The 24,917-nt window shown below is 41.2% G+C and overlaps 2 protein-coding genes across 2 annotated transcripts; one reads left to right on the top strand and one right to left on the bottom strand.

The window, feature by feature from the left end:
* Positions 1–287: 287 nt before the first annotated feature.
* wnt10b (wingless-type MMTV integration site family, member 10b) lies at positions 288–6,006 on the bottom strand. Its single transcript, XM_055049991.1, has 4 exons — positions 5,792–6,006; positions 4,916–5,178; positions 4,323–4,774; positions 288–3,167 (listed from the first exon to the last, which is right to left on the bottom strand). The coding sequence occupies exons 1-4, from the start codon at positions 5,863–5,865 to the stop codon at positions 2,667–2,669; spliced, it is 1,290 nt and encodes a 429-aa protein (XP_054905966.1). The 5' UTR covers positions 5,866–6,006; the 3' UTR covers positions 288–2,666.
* Positions 6,007–8,402: 2,396 nt separating this feature from the next.
* wnt1 (wingless-type MMTV integration site family, member 1) lies at positions 8,403–13,824 on the top strand. The gene is made up of 5 exons (XM_055049983.1): positions 8,403–8,766; positions 8,902–9,023; positions 11,140–11,393; positions 11,559–11,824; positions 11,909–13,824. Exons 2-5 carry the CDS (start codon positions 8,923–8,925, stop codon positions 12,398–12,400), a joined length of 1,113 nt encoding a protein of 370 aa, XP_054905958.1. The 5' UTR covers positions 8,403–8,766; positions 8,902–8,922; the 3' UTR covers positions 12,401–13,824.
* The last annotated feature ends 11,093 nt before the right edge of the window (positions 13,825–24,917 follow it).

The raw sequence follows: 24,917 nt of genomic DNA, 5'->3' as shown, positions 1-24,917 counted from the left end.
TGTGTGCAAATTTTGTGGGCTGACGAGACAACAGGCAAACTTTCTGAAAGGTGCATGCCCCATTAAAACTGACATAAAACCAACATTTCAGGAAAACAAGTACGGCATTAGAAAAATATCATGCCAAAAGTCAAAAATAGCGGGGAACAGATACACAACCCCTTTTCCTCCCAAAACCTCCGCCAGATATTAAGATTTTAAAATGGCCCAGTCAAAGTCTGGAACTCAATCTGATTGAATTTCTGTGGTGCCAGTTTGAACAAATCAAAGCAATTCTGCAAAGAGAAGCGGGCTAAACTCCATTTATTATGACACAAAAAAATCAGTGGCAGCTATCAAGGCTGTTTGATGAATGTTTTATTTGTGAACTAGTTATTAGATTTATCCTTTGAAGAATGAATTTATTAATTACTGATAATTATGTATTTGCTTCTTGGTATCTTTCTCTGACAATACATTTATATGATGATCTGAAGCATCTGTAAAGAGGAAGACTCCTTTTCACAGCAGTCATTTTTCCAAAAATCGTTGCTTGACTCTCTACAAAAGACATTTAAACACCTCATGTCGTTTCTGGAGACTGTCCAAAACAAACACCTCATTAGCATGGAACAAATCGCTTGACTGATTTTAATTTTAATTATAATGCATGTAAATTAATTTGGTCCAACTGATGTAGTTAACGTGAACACCTTAAATTTGACCTTTCACCTGCAAGGAGCTGCTTTTCTCCAGATCCATCGGATGCCCTTGTTGGACCAAAGATGTGGACTAAGCGAACTCATTCTTGCAGTTGACCTCCTGAAGTCTCCAAATGGTGAGGATTTTAATGATATTAATGGTTTGATGTGCTCATCCAAATGAAAACAGTCATGGTAAGGTTCCAAGTAATTTAGACTGGAAAAAAAGGTCAATTAAAATTGATAATTTCATTCCTTGAGTTAGAAAGCCCAATGATATTTGAAACCATGCAAGGTTAGTCACAACTTTTAATTCTAACTAATGAATGAAACCTTACGTGAAGGTCACATTCAATGTAATGTTGACATGTTTTAGAAAAAATAATATACTGAAAAAAGACTCAGTTGTGGGTTATGGCTGAAGTGATTATTTGTCACACTTTGTGAACAACACTTTGTGAACAACACTTTGTGAGATGCCAAAATTTTGAGATATTATCACTACTTTTGTGTAACCTAACTGCGCTTTAGACTTCTACATAACTTCATCCCTATCTGTCTGGTGTGCTTCTTCAAGACGCAGTAATGAAGCACTGTTCAACAAGTGCTAGAGTGTTTAAATGAGGAACAGGTTTTATAAAAACAGAATCAATCAACGTTTTAACTGACTGCAGTTCTCACACTAGCCCAGGTGCCCATCTGATTGGTCGATCTGTCCCTTGCGATGTCTCCTGCCCTGGAGGTTTAAGCTCTCAATGAACTGCAGGATGTTCAGAAATAAAGAAGGAAGACTTGCTCGATCGAGTCAGAGCAGAGACATCGCTAATTACAGATCCAGTTGTGCCAAATATTTTAGTTAGCATGGCAAGCTGTGCAGCATTTCTCTATATTTGTTTGTAAATCTGTTCAAGATTTAAATTTCCCTCCAGTCACCTTGGATGTGTGTTCAAGCACTAAGGCATCCAATATGCCAGCATGACAGTTTCAGAGTGACATTCCAGCCAAAACCAAAGCAATTTTCCTATCAGCCCACCTGAAATATGGTGGGCTGATAGCTGCCATGAGCTCATTCCCTTATGGCAGTGAGGGAATAAGCAAAAATCTTGTGCTGTTTGACAAAGAGCTGTTGTAGTGTCTTTGTTTTGATGTTTGTTTTGTGTGACTGACATTTAAATTAAAGGCTAATTCTATGGTGTATTATAGCTTGATTGTATTCATTTTGAGTTGATTCCTAGTAAAAAATTGACAATTTCATGAATATCTTCTTGTGACTTTTTATTTGATGCCGATCACTCAATGGAAGAGTCAAGAGTTTGTCCCGAATCCCTGATTTTAAGATAATGGGACTATTTTTGAACCGTAACATAATTTACACTGTATTGGAATTGTGGATGAGATTTTTTTTAATCTGGAAAGATAAAAATAAGAGCTAACTAAATTTGATCATGTAGTATTGTGTGAGTTGTGGAGTCACAAATATCCATTTTATAATCCAAGAGATTATAAGATGGCAAGATACTGAAGCTTTATATTCATCTTTCAGATAATGTTGGCAGTTCCCGTTCTGTCATTCACTAAAACCAACATTAAACACTCTGAAACAATAATCATATTAACAAATCGTGCATTTACAAATATACACTCGCACAATAAAATACACAGCTACTGTACAACAAGATGGATTAAAAAAAAAGCAGAGTGAAACTTCAGCGCTCTTCTGCTGTTTCTCCAGTTTTCTGTGGGGTAGAAACACTGGAGAGTGGGCCCTCTTCATGGCTGAGAGGGTAGCGTCTAAACAGGCCATGGCAAGACAAATGACATGAGTCACCTCTTCAATCTTTGACTTGGCATTTTGGGATCACAGCAGCTATGCAGAGAAAATAGATCCCAGATGATGGAAGTTAAAAAAAAACACACACACACAAAATGAGGGGGATAAACAGATTCTCAAGAACAGTTGCACAAAGAGCAAAACAAAAGCTGGATCTACTTGCACACATTCACCCACTCTGTGAGGCGACACTCCTCGCACAGAACGTAGCAGCACCAGTGAAATCGACAGTTGCAACGCTCGCTGCGAGTCTGCCGTAGGATGTTGTGCCCGCGGCCGCAGCACAGCGAGCTGCAGCTGTCTGTGCTGTAGCTCGTTTTGTTGCAAATGCGTCCCTGCGTACCTGGGGAATCTATCGACGCGTCGCGCTCGCAGAAATCGGGCGACTTCTCAAAGTACACCAGCTCCCTGGACATGCTTCTACGGCGCCCTCCGCTGAACCCCCCAGTGCTTCTGCGGGCACTGTTCTCTGTTCGAGGGTTGAACACGCCATTGTTTTTGTTCTGGGAGTTGACGAAGATGGCCGACAAGAACTTTTCCTTGAGCAGAGATCCAACAACGCGGAACTCTGGAGAAACGTACCAGCAGGTCTTGAACTGACAGCTCCCTGATGTGCCGTGACATTTGCACTTTCTTGTCATGTTGTCAGTCACTATCTGTAGAGAAAGATGAGTATTTCAACCAAATCAACCACAACACGCTCCATGTTTATACAGTGTCTTTCTGAAATGTCGCTACTCCGCATTCATATGTCTTATCGGAATGTGCTGTGCAGCTCAAAACGGCGCACATACCTTGGTATGGTATCTTCACCAACTTTTATTTGGATTTAGGTTTAAAAATTGACTGGACCATTTAAATTCATGGATATGCTTTGACATAACCAATCCATTGTAGGTCAGCCTGAATGTTTAGTGTGGTTATCCTCATAGATGAACCACCATTTCTGTCTCAAGTCTTTTGCAGGTTTTTAACAGTTTTTTTTTTTTTAAGGATCGTCCTTCATTTAGCTCCACTGCTGAACAAAGCATGTTTCATTTCTGTGCTTACAGAGTGTAGCGTTGTTTTTAGCTCACATGCATTCAACACTTTTCAATTTTGTTCTCATTCGACCAGAACACCTAATTGGAAATGTTTTGGTGGATTCTAAATGACTTGCATCAAACTTTAAAACATGATTTCTTTCGGCTGTTTTTACATCAGTTCTTGCCCTGTGAACACATGTCGAGATAATTGTCCTCCAGACAGATTCTCCCATCTGAGCTGTGGATCTCTGCATCTCCTCCAGAGTTACCATTCACTTCTTGACTGCTCCCCTCATTACTGCTCTTTCTTCCTGCTAGTACCATACTTCATTTGTTTTTTTGATAGCCAATCAAACAGTGAGATGCCAAAATTTTGAGATATTATCACTACTTTTGTGTAACCTAACCGCGCTTTAGACTTCTACACAACTTCATCCCTATCTGTCTGGTGTGCTTCTTCAAGACGCAGTAATGAAGCCTGTGTCATGAAGGAACACACCAGTATTAAGGTCAGTGTTTACACTGACAGTAATATTGTTCTGTTTAGTAATTGGATGACTTCTACATGACACTAATTTCACTGGATTTCACTAATCAAAGCAATGTTTTTTTTGAGGAAAATTTTGGCAAAACTGTGTACATTTGCCCTTCCGTTTGAAACGTATACATTGCTTTGTGATAGATTGTCACATAAAATCATCACATTGAAGTGTGGGAGTTGATCGAGGCAAAATGTGAAAAAGTTCAAGGGCTACAACTGCCGATATGAATAAGCACATCACTTACCTGTCGCCCCACGCGGTTGTTATGTATCCTCATGCGTGCATAGATGTCCCGAGGAGAGCCACGGGAATCAAGCCAGTCTCTTGAAAAACGGTCCCCAAACCGCAAGTCATGACTGCAGCCCCCCCACATCCAGGTGTCCTGCATAGAGCTTATGTCATCTGATAAAGGCTTGAGCATGGCAGATGTGTGGGCAGAGTGGAGGTCGGGCGGTAGGTTCCCATGGTGCCCATTTAGATCTGAGGGTAATGATTTGGTCATGCCGATGCCTACCCCGCCCTTCTGCAGAGTCTGCAGCTGCAGCTGTGTGAGTTTCAGCCGGATCTTGTCATCGTCCTGGCGACGTTTGGCCTCACAGCTGCACCCCCGCAGCTTGCCCATGCTGCAGGCAGAGGCCACGGAGTGAGCCACACCCGCTGCCAGCAAGGCCAGGGAGAAGGCACTCTCGCGAAAACCTGGGGTTTCCCAATGAGAACACACAAACATACAGACGAAATTGACGAACAGTGTCATCCTAAATGTGTCATTCACGTATCAAAGCAGCTCAAGACTCTGACTGGCTTTGACACTCGTGTAAGCTTCCCTGAACCTCTCACCCCTGCTGAGGATGGTGCTGTGGTGAGGCAGCTTCCCGAAGCTTTCCAGCGAGGAGCAGTTCCATCGCTGGTCGCGCAGCTGGTGCTGGCACTCGTGGATGGCCACCTGGATGCCCTGCAGGGCGGATGCCGTCACGTCGGGACTACGCATACACATCCGCATCTGACGTTTGCTGAGGCCTACCAGTCTCAGGCACACAGAGTGAGGGGTTAGAACTGGATCTCCTGCCACCTTCAGGCTAAGGATATCATTACATAGCACCCTGCAGAGAAGAGAGAGAGAGAGAGGTTCGTGGGATTTGTCATCAGAGCTGGTGAGGAGTTCATCAGACAAACCCAGAGAATGTGACAGTGGGAGTGTGATCTGAATACTAAGAAGGCTCTAAAAAAATAAAATAAAATAAAATAAACAGCAAAGATTTCAACTTGCTATTCTACAAAATAAAATACTTTTATGTGGATGTGTTGTATAAACTGCAGGAAACAGAAGGAATGTTTATGTGCTTTGGTGTTAGTCGCTCTGTGTTAGTTGCAGCAGAAATATAATTGTAGATAAACAACACAGTTAAAAATAATCGAAAGCAGATTAAACCGCTGATAAGATTTATAATTGCACAGCTTAGACGCAGACTGCCAAACAATGATTCATGTTATTCTAATATTAGCCTGCAAAATGAAATCCAGATGTATCACCTTTTAAATGAACAGCTATAGATATATATATATATATATATATATATATATATATATATATATATATATATATATATATATATATATATATATATATATATATATATATATATATATATATATATATATAACAACATCCCGCCAAAGCAAGTCAGCTCTCCAGGAACTCTCGAGTGCACTTACGTTAACGCAGGTGACATAAGTGCTGTTGCCAAAATCAGGAATTGGTTCCAACGGAGTTTGTTTGATAGCTCCATTTTGTTGAGCGTCTGTCGCGACGGGACATTAAAACTCTGATAATAAGCCACCTGTAGTTAAATAAGAATATTGCAACAAAAAAAATAATGATAATAATAAAAAAAAAAAAGTAGGGGAAATGCGTGGAGTTGCCTATTATCGATGCGGCGCCAAACGAGCGAGTAGTGAAGACGGAGAAGAGACGAGCTCGGGGGCGAGAGTGAACTGGAGGAGGGGTGGGGGGGGGGGGGGAAGAGAAAAGGGGTTAGGGGAGGGAAGTGGATGCCTCTACAGGCGACTGTTGCAATATATATATATATATATTGCCAATATGATTGTCATACTGCTGGAGGTGGCGGTCATTCTGGAGGGCGTAAACAAGATGTCTCCAAACTTTTACGCGCGGGCGCTCTCCAAGCAAAACGGTGCGAAGCTTCGTAAGAGCTTCAGAAGAGTGTTTTTTTTCTACATTATTTGGATTTAAAGTAAATTTTCCTAAATTCGATTTATTTATTTATTTAGGTTTTGTTTTTGCATATATGGCAGATCAGGCCTCTCCTATAAAAAAAATTAACAGAGATAAAATTTTGAAGATTTTAGTCTTACAACGGCGTTATTTATTCATTCATTTATTGTTTTTTTTTTAATGGACGGGGGAGGGTAGAGCTGCTGCTCCTTCCACTGTACGACAGGGAGGCAGCAGCAGGCAAGCGGCTCAGCTCAGAGACCCTCCAACAATACTGATTTTAGTCATGCGCGCCCCCACCGCCCCGTCCCTCTCCATCCCATACCTCCCACCTCCATCAGAGCGGCTGTTCCTCGTTGTCGGGCTTCAAACGACGTCACTCTCGTCAGTGCAGCCATCAGCTGTACAAGTATAGATGCACATGCATAGGTTTCAAGCGACAGGTCGGACTCCAGTCAGAGGCGTAATTGTTCACCAAAGCGTGTGTCTCTGGAAGAGAAGAAATTGAGACTTTCTCAAAACATTTTCGCTCAAAACGAAAAAGCGCACAAGCCGGGTCTGCTGAGTACCAGCCCGCGGATCGTTTGAGTTGATGCGGTGTCGGTCGCTGTTTCTGTTCTGGCCTGTCCAAATAAGGCATAATAAAGCGTGCATGCCAAGCTACTTTCATAAAATTAAGTTAACCCACCCACCCCCCGCCCCCCCTCCGTCCCATCGAACACGGTTCGCTTAGTGACACCAATTCATCTAATCTCCTTCCATTCCCTAAGCTGCAGCAATGAAAAGTGCATTAGCATTCTGCCTTGGTGTGTATATCTAAGTGGCTTAAAAAGTGATTTGAAGTTGATTTGTATATAAAAGGCTCCCCTTTATCCGGATTGAAGCTCTAATCTGCTCGGTGTCGCATGACTGCTCCAGGAAACCCCTTTGAGCACCTTCACATATATAAAGCTGGGGTATAAGCGTGGGGATGGCTGTCATTAAAGCTTTTCTCTCTCTCTCTCTCTCTCTCTCTCTCTCTCTCTCTCTCTCTCTCTCTCTCTCTCTCTCTCTCTCTTTCTCTCCTTTACTTACCCACTTCCTTTTACTGTCATCCACAGATATGAGAGAAAGTCGAGGAGAAGGGGAGTGAGTGAGAGAGAGAAAGAGGGTTGATGCAGATCAGTCGAACATGCAAATCAGCAGAACGCATGTCACATAATGAAACATTCGTTTCCAATACGCTGTTTTGGGGACATTTAGACTCGCAACCAAGTCGTGTAGTTTGATGGAGGCGCCGCAAAGTGGCTCAAGCTGTGATTACGCTGCGCTACTCATGCGTCGAGGGAGGTCTGCAAGCCAGATGTTAAGGCTGGTTTCTTTTTTTTATATATATATATCCTTACTCGTCCCCCCTCTTACCCTGCTTCATCATGCATCAAACTTCTGATTGGAGGCCATATTTCATCTGTGCCGCGTTTGAAAAAAAAATTAATAAATTCAAGTAGCTCAGCAGGCAGTGTGAGTAATAGGACAACTGTGTTACTGTTTCAATCAGCATTCACGTCGCCTTGTGCGCGCACGTTATGGAGAGGCGACGATAGTTTTATTGCCCCCACCCCCATAAAAAAAAAGGCACTTCCAAAAAAATATTAATTATGAGGGAAAAAAGAACCCAAATAAACCCGGACTTTTTAAGTCGGGAAGGAGAGAGAGGTGAAACCGTATAGCTTTGCTGGGCCGGGCGCGTGTTTTAGAAGGACTGCAGAGAGGAGGAGATGCGGTTATGGGGAGTAGGCAGCTCAAAGGGCAGTTTCGGATGGCTCATATTCCGCTGTGACTGTGCGGGACGGTGATAGCGGCGCCGGAGCAGCAGAGCATCTGCAGCATCAACACGTCAGACCAGGCACTTCTAGGGCGCGCGCGCGCGCTCTATCCAGGAAACGCTGTGAGACGCACACCTTTCCAAGGGATGGCCGTGATATTTCACAAGTAAATATGTGCAAGTCTGATGTGGACTTTTTTTTTCTTTTTTTTTCTACAAAAAAAACCTCCTTCTCCTTTCTCTTCTCTGCTCAGTTGTGTTTCCTCATTCATTGTGCGCCCCTATGAAGAGCATTAACTATCCCTCCCTCCAATCCTATTGAAAAGGCAGCGAGGAAGAGAGAGAGAGGGGGGGAAAAACAGAGGGAGATGAGAGCAGCAAATCCCTTTTTTATTCCTCTCGTAGCGCTCAATAAGAGAAGAATGTGTTGCCTATCAGTCACCGAGGGGATCAAATCTTCGGGACTGTCCCACGCGTTCAGTGCGCCTCGCAGAGCATCACTGAGATAGAGAGAGTGAAGAGGACGGCAGCAGCAGCAACACCAGCAGCAGCATCCTGCCTGGACACTTCACATCATTCAGGGAACCTGTCTCCACTCAGGATCCATTTGAGTCAATCAGGACGCCCAGCATCTGTCAGATCTTCTCGTCGGTGAGTGAATTTGCAAGCAGTTGTGCAGATAATGAAACAAATCGACTATTATTATTATTATTATTATTATTATTATTATTATTATTATTATTATTATTATTATTGCGCTTGTGAAATTGGTCCTTTTCCGTGCAGCATGTTTGAACCGAAGCCACGATGAGGAGTCTGGCTCTGCTGCTGGGAGTGAAAGCCGCCTGCATCCTCCTGGTGTCTTCGCTTTCCCGCACAGGGGCCGTGAACAACAGCGGCCGGTGGTGGTGAGCGCGCTGCAGACGGGGCTCCGCAGCCTCTGCAGCATCCCGGCTGCCTTTGCATCAACACTTTGCATGCGTTTTTTTTTTTTTTTTTTTACTGGGTTACCACAGTTCTCCTTTGCACGCTCGAGATAATCTGTTTGTGTTGGAAAGGTTCACAACTTCTGTGGAGTTTTTTTCTCTCTCTCGTCTATAGGAGACGAGAGAGAGAGAGAAAGAGGGAGAGAAAGGGGAGAAACCGCACGGTAATACGACTTGTGGGATTTTAGCTTTCTTTTCCAAATTTGCTCCACTTCGGCTCAAAGATTCGTCATTAAGATTTAATTTACAGTTCGTTAAATAAACGATTTAGATATAATAATTATAGCTTTACGTTTCATTTGGACATTTTTTTCCCCCGGCTCCGAAAGTGTCTGACGTTTTTTTTTTTTTTTTTTTTTTTTCTTCACCGCAGTGTGGAATAAATAAAAAAAATGTATTTATTTCATAGCTGAGAGGAAACCCATGCGAGGTCTTGTTCGGGGTCTCCAAATTCCTCTGACCTCAAACTAACACAGAGAGCCACACTATATTTCAAATGGCTAAATATAAAGATATCTATATCCATAAATAAATTCCGAAGTGCGTGGTTTAGAGTACTTCCTTGCTTGACTGTAAACAAATTAAAAAATTTAAAAATGAAATGTTTTTTTTTATTGTGGCGTCATTACATTAGTTGAGAAAAGTATTTAAAATGCCCGCTGAAATCCAAGAAAAGAAAAAAATAATAAATGAATAAAACAAGAGGGAAATTGAAGCAATGGAAAGAGGAAAATGTCTCTCCAAAATAGGGATTGTTATTATTTATGATGCCAGGCCTCACCTCACTATAGCGCAGGTCAGCCGCTTCCGAGGAGGCCGAGATTTATTTATATTTGTTTCTTTAAACTTTCTCCTGGATGATAATGCTCATCAGGAGACATGATCATTACAGGAGTCCAAGTTGGCAGAAGGCGCACATTAAAACAACAACAACAAACAAACAAATAAAAAAACTAACAGCAATACAAGAGGAAGTCGAAAATTAGGATGCGCAACGAAACATCCAGAATGTTCCAACATTTGAGCACCAAAAGGGGCGTTGAGGGGCTCCGGTCTGAAACTGGACCGGAACCGAGGAAACATTAGTGGCAAAATAGACCACAAATATTAAACATCATACGATTAAAACGACAGATGGATAGACAGACAGACAGAGAGCCAGCTAGATAGATAGCTAGATAGATAGATAGATAGATAGATAGATAGATAGATAGATAGATAGATAGATAGATAGATAGATAGATAGATAGATAGATAGATAGATAGATAGATAGATAGATAGATAGATAGATAGATAGATAGATAGATAGATAGATAGATAGATAGATAGATAGATAGATAGATAGATAGATAGATAGAGCATGTGATTCCCAGAGAAATCCACAACGTGTATTCTGACTCAGAGCCTGAACGTTTCCTTGTTTTGTCAGAATACATGTGTCACTGCTTATTGTTGTAGCACAGAATGCACACTGTAATTTCAAAGGCACCACACTACCCATGAGATCTCTGTTGACATCCATGTGAGAGTTCAGAGTAGGGGTGGGCAACAATGTGGCTGTAAGATTCTGCCACAAGATTTTGTGGTTTTTATTACAATGATGATAAAAGTGATGATGAAACGTTCATCACAGTCTGCTGACTGTAAATCTGTCGTTTATCTAAATGTTCCGAAGGCAAAACTCACGTTTTACTGCCACCGATTAAATATAGTACAACTGTGCACACAATAAATGCATCCGATCATACTTTTATGCAGTATTTATTGATAGTCATTTCTGGACCGGTGAAAAGAAATTATGATCAACGAAAGTACCAATCAAAACCATACATACAAGTTTTTCTCCCTTGACGTAAATTGATCAGTTACAATTGATGCATTTTGGCCCGAATGAATCAATTCCTATTACAGTACAGTGATTTCTGACATTACAAATAAACACTAGAATTGTCATTGCCTAGCTTAGAGTGTCAACAGGACGCATGTGAATGAAGAGGCAGCTACTGCTCTCTAATTTCCTTCTTATCTTCATCTCAGGGGCATAGTCAATGTGGCTTCCTCGTCCAACCTCCTCACCAACTCCAAGAGTGTGCAGTTGGTCTTGGATCCCAGCCTGGCCCTCCTGAGTCGTCGCCAGCGCCGGCTGATTCGCCAGAATCCTGGCATTCTGCACGCCATCGCAGCAGGGCTGCACACAGCCATAAAGGAGTGCAAGTGGCAGTTCCGCAACCGCCGCTGGAACTGCCCAACCACCTACAGTCCAGCAATTTTTGGCAAAATTGTCAATCGTGGTGAGTCTTTCTTGTCTCTCTCCTCAGGGTATATTTGGACAGCCCTAAGCAGGATACAGTGTGAACATTTACTCATAAATACTTTCCAACTTTCAGTCAAAAGAAAATAATAATTGTCTGAAATGTTGTGTAAGTTCTTAATGGAGAGTTTTGACGCTTGTTCAGGTTGCAGAGAGACAGCGTTTGTGTTTGCCATCACCAGCGCTGGAGTGACTCACGCTGTGGCAAGATCCTGCTCTGAAGGGGCTATTGAGTCGTGTACATGTGATTATCGGCGCAGAGGTCCTGGAGGCCCAGACTGGCACTGGGGGGGCTGCAGTGACAATGTGGACTTTGGCAAGATGTTCAGCCGGGAGTTTGTGGACTCCAGCGAGAGGGGCAGAGATCTGCGATACCTCACCAACCTACACAACAACGAGGCTGGAAGAATGGTAACAATTGAACGGTTGCAGTTTGAGCCAACAGTTTGGCATCAGACATTTTGGTGATTTATGTTCTGGTTCTTCCCTCAACAGACCGTCTCCTCAGAGATGCGTCAGGAGTGTAAGTGCCATGGCATGTCTGGCTCCTGCACAGTGCGGACCTGTTGGATGCGCCTACCCAGTTTCCGCACGGTGGGAGATTTCCTCAAGGAACGCTTTGACGGCGCGTCCAGAGTCATTTATGCCAACAAGGGCAGCAACCGTGCCTCTCACCGAGCCGAGCCCAGACATCTGGAGCCAGAAAACCCAGCTCACAAACCACCGTCGTCCATGGACTTGGTCTACTTTGAGAAATCGCCAAACTTTTGCTCTTATAATGGCAAAACTGGCACTTTGGGAACCTCTGGAAGAACATGCAACAGCTCGTCTCCAGGCCTGGACGGATGCGAGCTGCTGTGCTGCGGACGTGGATTTAAGACTCAGACTGAGAGCGTGACTGAACGTTGCCACTGCACGTTCCACTGGTGCTGTCATGTCAGCTGCCTGAACTGCACTAGCACACGAACATTACATCAATGTCTATGATTGGAGGTGAAACATTTGAGTTAATATTTGGTGATGTATTGGAGACAAAAATAGAACTTTAAAAAAAAAAATCAAAGCAGGTTGTTGCTTTAGAGAACGTGAGGCTCTCAAGATAAGGTGTTCGAGAGAGGGCATGAAAGTTTAAATCCAGGTAAAATGACAAAAAGAACATTTCTGTTCTCTCTCTGTCTCTCGGAAAGACAAAGAAAAGCACACATGTATCAACAGGGTATCAAAGGAACACAGGTGCTTACTTTTTAACCATTATTTTCAGCAAATATTGGAACACAACAGATATTTATGCCGAAGGGAAATCGCCCACCACGCCGAGAATAGCACAGAAATAAAAGGATTTAGCGAACAGATTGTTGCAACCATCAACTAATGTCTAAGTGGGAAGCAGGGCAGTGTTTCACAGATGTTTCTGAAGCCACAGAGCAGAGAGCTACAAATATGTTCTCCTATTTCCAGGCAAGGAACACTCTCGACTCTGCTTGTTTACGTAGAGCTTGGGTGCTCCCAACCACTTCTAATTTCCCTCCGGCTGCCTTCGCTTCTTTGGATTCCTCTGTTTCTCAAAACCGAGAAAACAGATTTGCCACTTGAATTCCTGTCCAGAAAAGTGCTGGCAAATTCACAGTGAGTCACGAGACAACTACATTAATTGAATGTACTATGAATACACTGAATATTGTGTTAAGTTTTGCATTAGTATTGAGGAATGACGAAGCTGGCGCAAAAACAAGCGTGTCCAGCATGACGTAATCTATGCTTAGTGTAGTTAAAATTGGTCAAATTATTATGTTTAAAAGGTGTAATGTGCAGCAAATATTTCTCAAATCATAAAACTACTATGAAGACAGTCATAGTGTGCATCAGCTAAGAAAACCAAAAGGATGCAAGCAGTTGTGGTTCTTGGGTGAGCCCCTCTTATTGCTGCTCCAAAAAAATTAAATGCAAGCAATTATCAGAGTTACAGGGCAAACGGATAATATGCAGAAAACATGTGACCTTGTCGGTCACCCCATTCCTTTTTAATTTCGTCCTGGCATATACCACAAACCACCACTGGATGTAGGTATTAAAATAGCAAAAAATATATTTATAAAAGTGGGGCTTGTCAATTTGCCAAATGATTTATTTGGCCATCAGTGACTGGACAGAATGGAGTCAATTCAGGATATGTTTAAATGTATTTTCCCCCTTTTTAGTTAATGTAGCTGACAAAAGTTAACTTTTGCTAGAACCAGGAAATTCTATTTTTCTGCAAAGAAAACACTTGTTTGTTTGGTCATGCACTGAATATTTACTTTTTTTATGAGTGTAAATACAAATATTTATTTTTGATGATTTTTATACTGTTATAGAAGATTGTCAGAACAGTCTCTTTTTAGATTTCAATCCAAAAATCTTTGATTCTAGTTGGTTTCTTTCTTCTTTTTTTTACTGTATGATAGACAAATAAAGGTTATATTTTCAATTAAGCCAGCTCTTCTGAATGTGTCTGAGATGCTGTTAGCTCTGATATTCGTTCTGTTTTGTGTAATAAGTTTGACAATAGAGAAAGTGAACACATAAGCTGGTCCCTGGGTGTCCTTTGCTTAATCCTATTACCACTGGCAAAGCAGCCTCTTTCTGCAGACTCACAAAGCATCCCTGCATCTGTGCTCTGAAGCGCAGAGACAGGCTCTGCTTATCCAGCCACATAACTTATCTCATACAGTATATGGATGGAGATTGAAGGCATTTGCCTCATTTGCCTAATGTCTGAAAGGGGAAATAAAGGAATAAATAATGATGATAAAAAAAAACTAGAGTCCTTTTCAGGACTTTGGCAACACAACTAACCACAGAGATTTGAAGAGATTTGTAGTTTTTAACTGGGAGCAGTCTGAGAGCAAGCAGAGTTTCTGAGAGGATGTCATACAGGATGCGTGCAGAACCACGCAAAAATGAGAAACAATTATAAAAATGTTCAAGACCAAATTTCCGCAAACAAAGAAAAATTCCAAGAATACGCAACATAAAAGAAAGATTATTTGATAAAACTTTACCACAAAAATGTGAACACCTGCCAGACTGAATAAGCTACTGATTGAAAAGATGAATAGAAATGACAATGGTAATCTAACTTTGAGAAAGAAATAAAGTATATTGCAAAATCATTTACAATCCTTGATTTTTTTTCACACAGGACAGCAGATTAAATGATGCTACTTGATAAAAATAACCAACCATTGTTTTGTGTAAAGATGAACTAGACACAGGCTAATTTGCAAATCAAAGTTTTTGATTGAACCTTTGAAAAAAACAAACAGTAAAATTAAATTAAATTAAATTAATAAAGTACTTTTGAATCCATTCATCCATTTTCTGTACACCCTTGTCCTTAGTGGGGTGCCTATCTCCAACAAGACATTTTGGGCGAGAGGCCCAAAATGTCTTTGGTATCGAATGACACCTGTCAAGTTGCCAGTCTATCGACATGCACACTCACACCTAAATAGAATTTCAGAGAAACCAATTAACCTAATGCTTTTGGACTCTGGGAGGAAGCCGGAGTACTCGGAGAGAACCCGCGCAAGCATAGGGAGAACATGCAAACTCTTTGCAGAAAGACCCCAGACTGGGAATTGAACCCAGGACCTTCTTGCTAAAAGGCAACAGTGCATTTGCATTGAACCTCGTTGAGTCGATGCTTTCTAGAGACACATTTTCCTGCAATGACAGCTGCAAGCCTTTTGAGCTGTGTCTGTACCATCTTCACTTTTGTAGAGACTTGCATTTTTGCCTGATTCTATTCAAAAACACAAGTTGAGATAAATTGGATGCATAGTGTCTGAACAACAATCTTCAAAGATTGCAGCAGTTTCTAAATTAAGTTTGGGTTTGGATTTTGTTTGGATTTCCTTCAGCTGAAGATCCTTCGATCTAAACTATTCCATTACAAATCCATCCAATGCTTGCCTCTATCCAGGTTCCTCCATGTTCCCAAAAACGCTGGCTGCTGCAAAAAGGCATCTCCACATGATGCTGCCACCATCACTCACTGTGGAGATGGTGACTTCAAGCAGCGTTGGTTCTTCACCATATAGAAGTTTTAGGCATGTAGCCCAAAAGGTTAGTTTAAATTTTTTTAAATCTCCTCTGACCAGAGCATCTTCTTCCATTTAATTGATGTGTTCCCTCCAGGGCTTGTGGCAAAATGCAAAATGGGGATTTCTCATGATTTTTATTTTAACAAAAGATTTTTTTCTCTTGACTCATCCATGAAGGCCATATCTGATCAAATTCATGACGAACAGATGTTGACAAATTTTTCCACCAGAGACATTGATCCGAGGAGTTCCTCCAGAGTAAAAAATATCTTAACTGCTTCTCCTATAAATAGTCTCCTCGTCCAACTCATCAGCTTACATTGAGGGCTTTGTAAGCTTGCAGTTGTTCTGTACACTTCATTTTGAAATTATGGATTAGACTGTTCTCTGTTAGAAGTTGTTTTGTAACTGAACACTTTAAAGGTTTCACAAGTATGTCATGTTTTGCATTGCTTTGTCTCCTAAAACCCCGATAAATTATACTGAAACTTGTGGGTTCTAACATGATAACGTTTGAAAAAGTTCACTGAGTGAGAATACTCTTGCACGGCACTGTAAAAAGCAAAGAGGGATGGGAAGTATTAAAACCCAATGAAATAAAGTGGTAGTTAAAAACCCAAGTGAAAGCAGAGTTCACACCCCTGCCAAGAGAGTAAGGTGTGAGAGTTGTTAGAGACGGTGATTGGAGGGGGTGCTGCCTGTGGGAGTGCTGAGGAGTCAGTGATAATTAGCTCAATTAGTGACAAAGGCAGTGTAATAAATACCGACTTAGTGTCTGGGTCCCTGCTGGCCTCTCCTTGCACAGCCTGCGATGTGGCCCTGGCCTGACGGACAATTCATTAAACTGACAAAATACCCCACCGTCCAGGCGTGACGCAGCGAGTTAGCCCCCTACATGCCGGGCTCATTGTTCTAATTGTCTGGGCTGGAGTCACTTTGTGGCCGCCTCCTCTTTCACCCGCCCCACGTTCACGCTCTGCCTTCAGAAAAACCCATGGAGTTAAAGCCCCTACCTTACTCTGCAAGTAGGTGATCGGCAGGTTGGAAAAAAAACAGTAAGGGCTACTTGGGGTGGGTTTGCTGGCAGGGGGGGGAGGCAGTGGGATTAGCGAATGGAGGTTGCCTGGGAGTGCTGAGAGCAGCACTGATCGGAATGTAGAAGAGATGAGTCCAGAAGCTCGGATGCGGGACAAAGCGAGAGTTAATAAGGAAAGATTGAAGGGGCTGGCGACAATGGGCCGCCACCCGAGTCGAGATGAAATTGCTTCCGAGGATTATTGGGAAAGGGTGTGAGCATTGTAGGGTTTTTGTGTGAGTACGAGCTTGCTCGGGCATTTGTGTGTTCGTGATTATGTGTATGTGTGCTCAGGGGAAAGGGCGGGGGTGCGGGATTGATCGCTGCCCCTCTGGTTGGGGAGCAGGAGACCGAGGGAGGCTAACCGGCTGTTCCCACAGTCTGCTCTGCAGCAGCCACCTTTGACACACGGGGCTGCCAGGCGGCAAGCAGGCAGCCATGGTGAGAAGGGCACAAACAGGAACAACAGCCCGCTCTAAACAAAAGTCACTTGCCTTGGCGACCAAGAGAGAGGTGCAAGGGCCTGGAGACAGCACAAAATGAAATGATTGAGTCCTATTTTGGTTTTGGACACGAACAGCGCCTGTTTTGCCAATATCTCATGGCTACATCTTGCTGACACCCAGATACAGGCTTCTCATGAATGGAATATGTCCTGTATCAAATTATTTTATTTGGTCACGGGGCTTACCCAGTGATACATATTCAATTTCTTGTCACAATAAATCTATTCTCCATAATATCCTGACCTTGCATGGGGAAAAAAAAGTGTACGCTAAACGGTCCAGGCTGAAGAAGCAAGTGTGCCAGTTAAGTAATTAACTTAACCACAAACATAGGGCTGTATTAGATTCTCACAGTATGATAAAAAAAAAAATCAGTGGTTTCACTCTTTCACAGGATTTACACAAAAATGTAAAAATTGCTCATCGAATTGCTTTTATTCAAAACAGAAATGCACCTCAGGCAAAAGAAAAGGTGTATCAAGTTCAATGTTGTTGTAGTTGTTGGTAATTTCATTATGAATTTAATTACTGTAGCCATGGCTTTTGGTTGTATTTCAATGAACAGATGTGCCACTGCACCTACAAAATGGCCCATTCAACGACACAAAACAAACAAACCAAAAGTATAGGATATATAATGATGTAATGTAAATACTCAAGCAAAATATATCAAGAGATAAGATAATTTTATTAGTCTCCCAAGGGAGAAATCTGTCTTGGAAGCAGGGGCAAAACTACAATACAACAAGAAAAGCTCATCCAAAAGGAGAGTAACCATAAAAAAATACATAAAAACAAAACATACATAAAAGCACAAATGTCAGATCAGCAGTACATCCCACAAACCATTTGCATTCACATACAATACATCCAATACATAGAAGTTAAAAAGCATATGACTTCATAAGTAAATAGTTAATTGCATAAAACATTACAGACTTTGGTTTTTATAGAACAACAAATGTATTCTAACCAGCTAATATTAGCTGAGTAGTAAGTCGAACCGTACAAGTAACAAACCTGGAGCCTGCTGCTTTACATGCTCACTGCTTGTAATCAACAGTGGTTACGGCCTGAGGAGGAATGGTTTGTGCTGCTTCTTTAGTTTTTTTCTTTTTTTCAAGACTGGAAATATTTCCAAACAGCAGAATTTATCTTGGTGAGCAAAGAAAAAGTGCAGAGGACGTCTCAGAGGGAGATGAAAAACGTATTTCTCTTTCTCTACGATCTCATTGAAAAAAAAAAAAAATTAATTGTAGGACGAACAGATCTAAGTTAAATGACATTAACTCAGATTAAGCGGCTCGAGAACCATCACCATGAAAAAAGATGTCAACTAAAAGAATGATTTGCTTTTGCTTTCTTCTTTAAATTGCTCGACAGGTCAGTCAATTGTGGAAAAGAGATTGCTCCACAGGTGAAGTGCGCGTTAACGAAAGACTCATAAAGAACTTGCGTCTTGGTTTAGGTCACAGCATATTTTTTGTGAGGGTTGAGACAGACAAAGAGGCATCGGTTTGATGTCTGTGCTGCCGAACCAAAAATTTATGTGATCCTAGCACTCAGTCATAGGCCAAGCTCCAATTAATTGGGGTATTGTTATAGTATGAACATCCTTAAAATGCTTGTGTAACAATATGAGGAATTTTGCTTGGTGCCACTAAGAGACCGCAGAGTTATTATGTACCAAGATATGTATTTACAGCCTCATCTCACACACACACATAGTTGAAAAGGAATTCCAATGAAATACTTGAACTGACTTCTGCCAAAGTTGCAGAAAAGTGGATCAACAACAACCTCCATAATTCGGAGATGACATTGTCTGTATGAAGTCGGTGCGCCTACGCTGATGCGTGTGCATGCGTGCATGTGTGCGCGTGTGCATGCGTGTGTGTGGATGGCAGCTGGGAAGCAGGCACGGTCCAGCGCAATCCTTCCCCTAGCAACTGACCTTGTTGGCAGATGGTAGTTCCAGAGCAACAGCCACCCAGCATCACAATGGCCGCCGCCTCCGAACATCTCCATCACTTTATCATCCACCAGCCTGCCACAACAGAGAGAGGTTGCATTCATGTCCGAAGGTGGATGCATTTTTTTTTTTTTTCAAATTGGTTAAGACTTTGAAAAATGAAGAAGATGAGAGTTTTTGGGAAGTCAGAACACTCGCTGTCTGCAACCCTTCAGACACTCTCAAACCGCTGTTTTCCATTGTTGGGCTTTCTGCACATAGTGAATCAGGGTGGGAATGTGGAGAGACCACTCGACCACAGTGAGCAATCAGTACGATGTCTGTGGTCAGGCTCTGTGCCCCTATGGAGGGAGATGGAGAGCTAGGCCTGCACTTATAAGGTGGGAGGGAAATAAATCGCCCACTTTGCATGCGTGTGTGCGAGAGAGAAAGAGACATACCAGCACTCCTCACACATGAATAAAGATGTTTCCCTGTGCATCCGGCTGCATGTGAACACACTACCGACTGTGAATGGAGGGATAATATATTTATATAAGCTGTCAACACTCCACACTGATGCAGACACGACCTCTGAGTAGTCTTGGCCTGATGGGCTCTTCGTTGTTGGCACATTTCTTGTTGATATTAAATACCTTTCGCAACCTCAAGACCTCACCACAAGACCTCGACCTCAAACACCTCTTTGCCAAGAATCAGCTAGCTAAACACCTAAAGGATGTTGTCTAACACAGTTATCTTCAAAAGTGCAATTTGGAACAGTTAAGTTTGCTATAATAAGGAAATAGGAGGAGGCAGGTTATGTCCATTCTTTCTCTAGTTTGGACGAAAAAAGTGTGCTCTGGAAAATATATTATTGACAACGAGAATGAGCAGATTCAAAGATTTCTGATTGCCTTGTTGCCTTGAGTCTTTCGTGGATTTTGAGAAATCCTTTAATCTCCTGGGGCAACCATTTAGCTGTACAGAAGAGGCTGGAGGGACCGAAGGCGCATCTCCTTCTCTTTTCTGGAGGAGTTTTTAAAAAGACAAAGGCCCAATTCCAAGGAGTTAAATAAGGCAGTGAAATTTCTTTTGAGTCATATTTGATATGACAACAGAAGCTAGTGTAGTTACTTGATTGTGCTACAAAATGGCAGTACATGCCTGGAAAACACATAAGGCGCCCTCTTTAAGTTGTATTTATTCCTCTTTCAGAAGCCCAGTTTGAACTTCAGTGAGCCATCTTCACCAAGTCAAGATCCCTAAATACTTTGAGTTGCTCCTGTGTAATTAGCTGAGTCTCCAATGTATTAACAGGTATACCTAATAAAGTGGAAAGTGAGTGAACATGGTGCAACAGCGAAGTTGGAAGCAGAGTTAAGTTTCTTTTATTTCTCCTGAGTTATTCTTCTAGGACATATAGACAACACAACTGTTTGGAAATGTTTAAGTCAAATGTATATTTTTAGAGATGGATTTAAAAAATGCAAAGATTTCCATATTTATTCCTCAGTCCAAGTGATTTTTTTTTTTTTTTTTTGCTAGATACCAGTGATCCTCCACTCCACCTTCATCTCAACACCATGTTTCTACTCAGCAGCCCAAAAGTTAAAAACCACAGACTGGCTGTAGAACAAATCTTTCATGTTTTCCAAAGCTGCCACTTAATGGCTCTGGTCAGCTCTGCTGCTAACATAGCAGTTTGCCAAGAAATGTTCACCAATGGACTTCAAGAGGCTTGTAAATAACCCGATTGCCTAAAATCTGTTAAGTTTGTTGTTGGAACTGACTGTACTTTTTGTGACCGCTATATGCTAAAATACTCGAGAAAAAATTGAGTTTTCAAACAGTATGTCAAATGGGAATCATCTTTTACAGTTGTGTGCACAGTGGATGGTCTGCCAGAGAGCTGTTTAAGGGATGAAAACCATCAATGTGTTTGTCATTATCAGCAGAGCTGTGCTGACATTAAGCTCTGTAAGATTCTAAATCATTTTATATTCCTTTCCTTCTCTGTGCCCATTACTTGAACAGTCACTAGGACTTTATGACAACCTGTTGAGGTAACTGACTCTTTGGAAAGAGTGTGTCAAACTGCACAGTGTGGCCAGAGAACCAGAAACAAGAAGAGCAAGAGTATGAAGAAAAGGGATTACTGAGAAAAGATGTCTGCTCACCTGGGACGCTACTCATCCTAAACCCCTAGAATAGATGATTTGAATTTCTCTCAAAGTCTTAAACACTTAATAGCATTACACACGATTCCTGTGTTTTCCAGGTCAAAATTATATTATTTACCAGGCTTGAGAGTTTTGAAGGTATTAGCAAAATATTTGCTTGAGAACATAATGACAGATACTTTTACAGAATAGATATGCATGGATACAATATTAAGGCAATCAAATTTGAAATAAAATGCAAAAAAAAAAAAAAAATTAATCTATTTTTACATATTTATTCATGCTTCTCCAGACCTGGAAAATATTTCAAATTCCACATTATGTTAACTTCGAGACTATGTTGGAACACTAATTACTAATCACAGTAGAGCAACTCAAGAAATTGTCTTTTCAGCATCTGAGATTTGACATGTGTAATGTGAAAAAGTACATGTAAGTTACAGATCAAACAAGAAAATCAGACCAAGGGAAAAGAAAACAAAAAACTTGAGTAGAATGACCAGGATCGGAAATTTGCAGTAATCAATCAACCATTACTTGAAAGTGCTTTACATTAAAAATACTCAAAAACTGCAACACGAAACAGTTCAGATTATTCTGTTGATGTTTTTTAGCTGATCCCTTTTATGACACTATGCCATAAAAGGGGAAGTAACTGCTAGAGAGAGGTTTGTGGCTGCTGGCATTTTAAGTAGAAAACAAATATTATTTATGCCTGAGTTTAAATTTACACTTACTTTGGCTGCGGAAGTCAAATCTTGTGACGATCCTGGGGTGGTTGTGTCTCCCAGAGTGTTTTCTTATTGTTCTGTTGTTCTCCTTGATGCTGACTCACCTGTTTCTAAATGCTGATTGAGTCGCTGTTAGAAAAAGACCAGCAAGACTCTTCAATGGCACCTGATTGTACTTCATTCCCTCTTTTATAAGGCTGCTCAATGTCAACAATGCCTAAAGGTTTTCCGTTAACTGTGTTTTTGTTGAATGAATTCATGACTTTGGTCAGTGGATGCAGGTTCGTGGTGAATGTATGAACTATCAGGCATAATAAACTTAGACAAAAACTTTGTATTTTGTCAAATCACAATCAAGAATAAACCCATTAATGGAATGATCTGGTCATTCAGTATGTTCAGATAATCAGCTGACATCATTCTTTGGGTGCGTAACGTTGCTGAACTCGACCGATCGCATCAACCCAAGATCCGAGTGCTGCCACCAGGCTTTGTACAGCAGAGACGAGGCACGATAGGGGCATACATCTTCATCTGCCTCTACTGCTGTGCCCGTCGTTCTGGAGGATCTGACCTCCTTCAAGAAGAAGGTTAGACCACCTGACCTTCTTCTGCTGCTCCAGAGTCCAAAACTTTGCCCTCCGTTGCAAATGAAAGCCTTTTTCTCTGGTTAGCCTCACTGATTAGTGGTTTTCTTATGGCTACGCAGCTGTTCGTTCCCAATCCCTGGAGTTTCCTTCCCAGTGTGTGTGCGTGTGGAAATGCTTTTTTACTTTCACTGAGTTCTTTTGTTTTTCTTTCATCTTTATTTCACCAAACAATTATGTGCTCACCGATCACATTCAGAATTTTCTTTCCAACCACATTTCTTCCTTGAAGATGATAGTCTCCGACTTTCCTTTCAGTCTTTTAATTATGCGTTGGATAGTTCTCGGCTCAACTTTAGCAGCTTCTGTAACCTTTCTAGATGTTTTTTTTTTTTTTTTTTTTTTTTTTTTTTAAATGATCCATGACAATGATTTGACTCTTCTAAAAGCCCTATAGCTTTCCCACAAAAAATGAGAAGCTTCTCATTGCCACCTAAAAGATAATTACCCATGTAGCAGTTCTTCATTCGGTGCTGTCTTTTTTTTCCATTTGGTGCAATTCCCAATTTGAAGACTAAACCTAGAAAGGTAATAACTTGATGTGAACAATTATCCAACAAGCAAATTAAGACCGCTCCAGTCCCACATTTTGCAAAACTTTTAACTTGCAAAGGCCAGACAAGGGGCCACAAACAGATAAAGTAACTTGTCAGTGAGGTTTTGAGGAGTTTGGATTAATTGCTAAGCATTGGAGAGAAACTTTAAACCACTACATATTCCAAGAGAGGAAATTTACTCACCAACACTGTGTGACCTCCTATAAACATTGCAGTAATGATTGGGAAAGATGTTGAGCAAGGGCAACCGACAGTTGAATATGTTTACAGATGTCTGACCGGGTGTGGGTACAGCAAAGAAACATTTCAGCTCTGACATCAACAAGAAATGTGAACGCAAACTTTGGAGAAACTTGTGTGGCACGACATAAACCTGTGGATATTTCCACCTGTCAGCAGTAGAAAGGCCTGCATTAACTCAGATAAATGGACAAGTTATTGGCAAATAACCTTACAGTAGTCATCTGAAGCACTTCTCGGGTAAATATCAATCACGGAGATATTGCTGACCACACAAAGTCAAAACTGTTTCATAGTTTTTAATAAAAGTACTCCTTTTGGACAAGTGGGTGCCACCTTCAAGAATAAACAAAGGATCTCATCCTTTGTGAGTAGCAGTGCTTATCGTTTAACTAGAAGTTGTGGTGAGCAGAAGAGGAAATGCTCAGATTTTGGTTTAGATAGCAGTGTTTTACAGCGACAGTGGGAGAGTGCTCGGCACTGACAGAGCACTGGAGGAATGTATATTTGCTGCAGTTTGGGAGTCGAGTCACTTGCAGGAAGCATGACACATTCCTGTTCCTTTGGCTCTGACGCAGCCAGACACACATGCTCAGACTGCTTCACGTATTTCTTCACAGCTACGCAGATATGTGCATTACAGTTTTGAAGAAAATAATATGATTGTGTGTTCATTTGCTATGTAGGCCGCCAAGACTCCATGTGATACCATATGCATGCTAACTTATTTTAGAAGGAGTCGATGTAGGCCAGTTTTTCTTCCAATGGCCAAAGTGACACTGCAAGAGTGCAAGACTTTGTGAAATATTTTAACTACATAACATTTTAAATGAAATCTGCATTTCCATTCTTCCAAAAATTGGTTTCCAGTGTTTAACTTGAGTGTAATCCAAACTATTTGGCCAAATCAAAACACAAGTGGTTCACCAGACTCAAAAATCAATCAGACTCAAAAATCATTCCATGACAATCTCCCACTTAAATTCTATAGAAATAACGTCATTCCTCATTGTGGCTCGCATGGCTTTTTCTCATAAATGTGCTCAAGGTCGGAGTTATCTCAAGTTTTCAGAGTCAAAACATTAATTTGTATAAACTGTTGCATCTAATGAGACTCTTTGCTCATTTTACAGGAACTTTAAAAGATATCAGAAACAAATATAACAAAGTGTCATTATAAAAATCTGCACCAAAACATCTAAAGTTTGTTTGCTGTACATGACACAGATTTAACTCAATAGAACTATTTTTCTGAATATTTCTGAGTGTTCATATCTGAACGCATGTGAAGCCTTTACTGTTTTAATTTAGCTTTTCTTATTTTTTGACAACAGAGAAGTACTGACATGAAATATTAATTTGATACAACGAAATATCCATGTAACCGGTTTCCTCGCCCAAGTAAACCCAGTTGACATTCTTTACTGATGTGAGGCAAAGAGCGCATCTTCAGCTGTGATAAGGTTCAAGTTCACTCTTGAAACATCCAGGAAAAAAAAAAAAAAAACAGGGTGTGTCCTCCGGTAAAT

This window comes from Poeciliopsis prolifica, unplaced genomic scaffold, assembly GCF_027474105.1.
Source record: "Poeciliopsis prolifica strain line A6 unplaced genomic scaffold, Auburn_PproV2 SCAFFOLD029, whole genome shotgun sequence".
NCBI classification, from domain to species: domain Eukaryota; kingdom Metazoa; phylum Chordata; class Actinopteri; order Cyprinodontiformes; family Poeciliidae; genus Poeciliopsis; species Poeciliopsis prolifica.
Note: the sequence above shows the minus strand (reverse complement) of the source record. Positions and strands in the feature narration are given on the sequence as shown.

What these genes read in the sequence shown, in the direction of transcription:
- wnt10b (XM_055049991.1), bottom strand. Translation starts at nt 5,865, where the DNA reads ATGGAGCTATCAAACAAACTCCGTTGGAACCAATTCCTGATTTTGGCA. An exon ending in CAGCACCATCCTCAGCAGGG is followed by an intron (nt 4,775 to 4,915) that starts GTGAGAGGTTCA and finishes GGGAAACCCCAG; the next exon opens with GTTTTCGCGAGAGTGCCTTC. An exon ending in ACAACCGCGTGGGGCGACAG is followed by an intron (nt 3,168 to 4,322) that starts GTAAGTGATGTG and finishes CTTTCTCTACAG; the next exon opens with ATAGTGACTGACAACATGAC.
- wnt1 (XM_055049983.1), top strand. Translation starts at nt 8,923, where the DNA reads ATGAGGAGTCTGGCTCTGCTGCTGGGAGTGAAAGCCGCCTGCATCCTC. An exon ending in AACAACAGCGGCCGGTGGTG is followed by an intron (nt 9,024 to 11,139) that starts GTGAGCGCGCTG and finishes TCTTCATCTCAG; the next exon opens with GGGCATAGTCAATGTGGCTT. An exon ending in ACAACGAGGCTGGAAGAATG is followed by an intron (nt 11,825 to 11,908) that starts GTAACAATTGAA and finishes TTCCCTCAACAG; the next exon opens with ACCGTCTCCTCAGAGATGCG.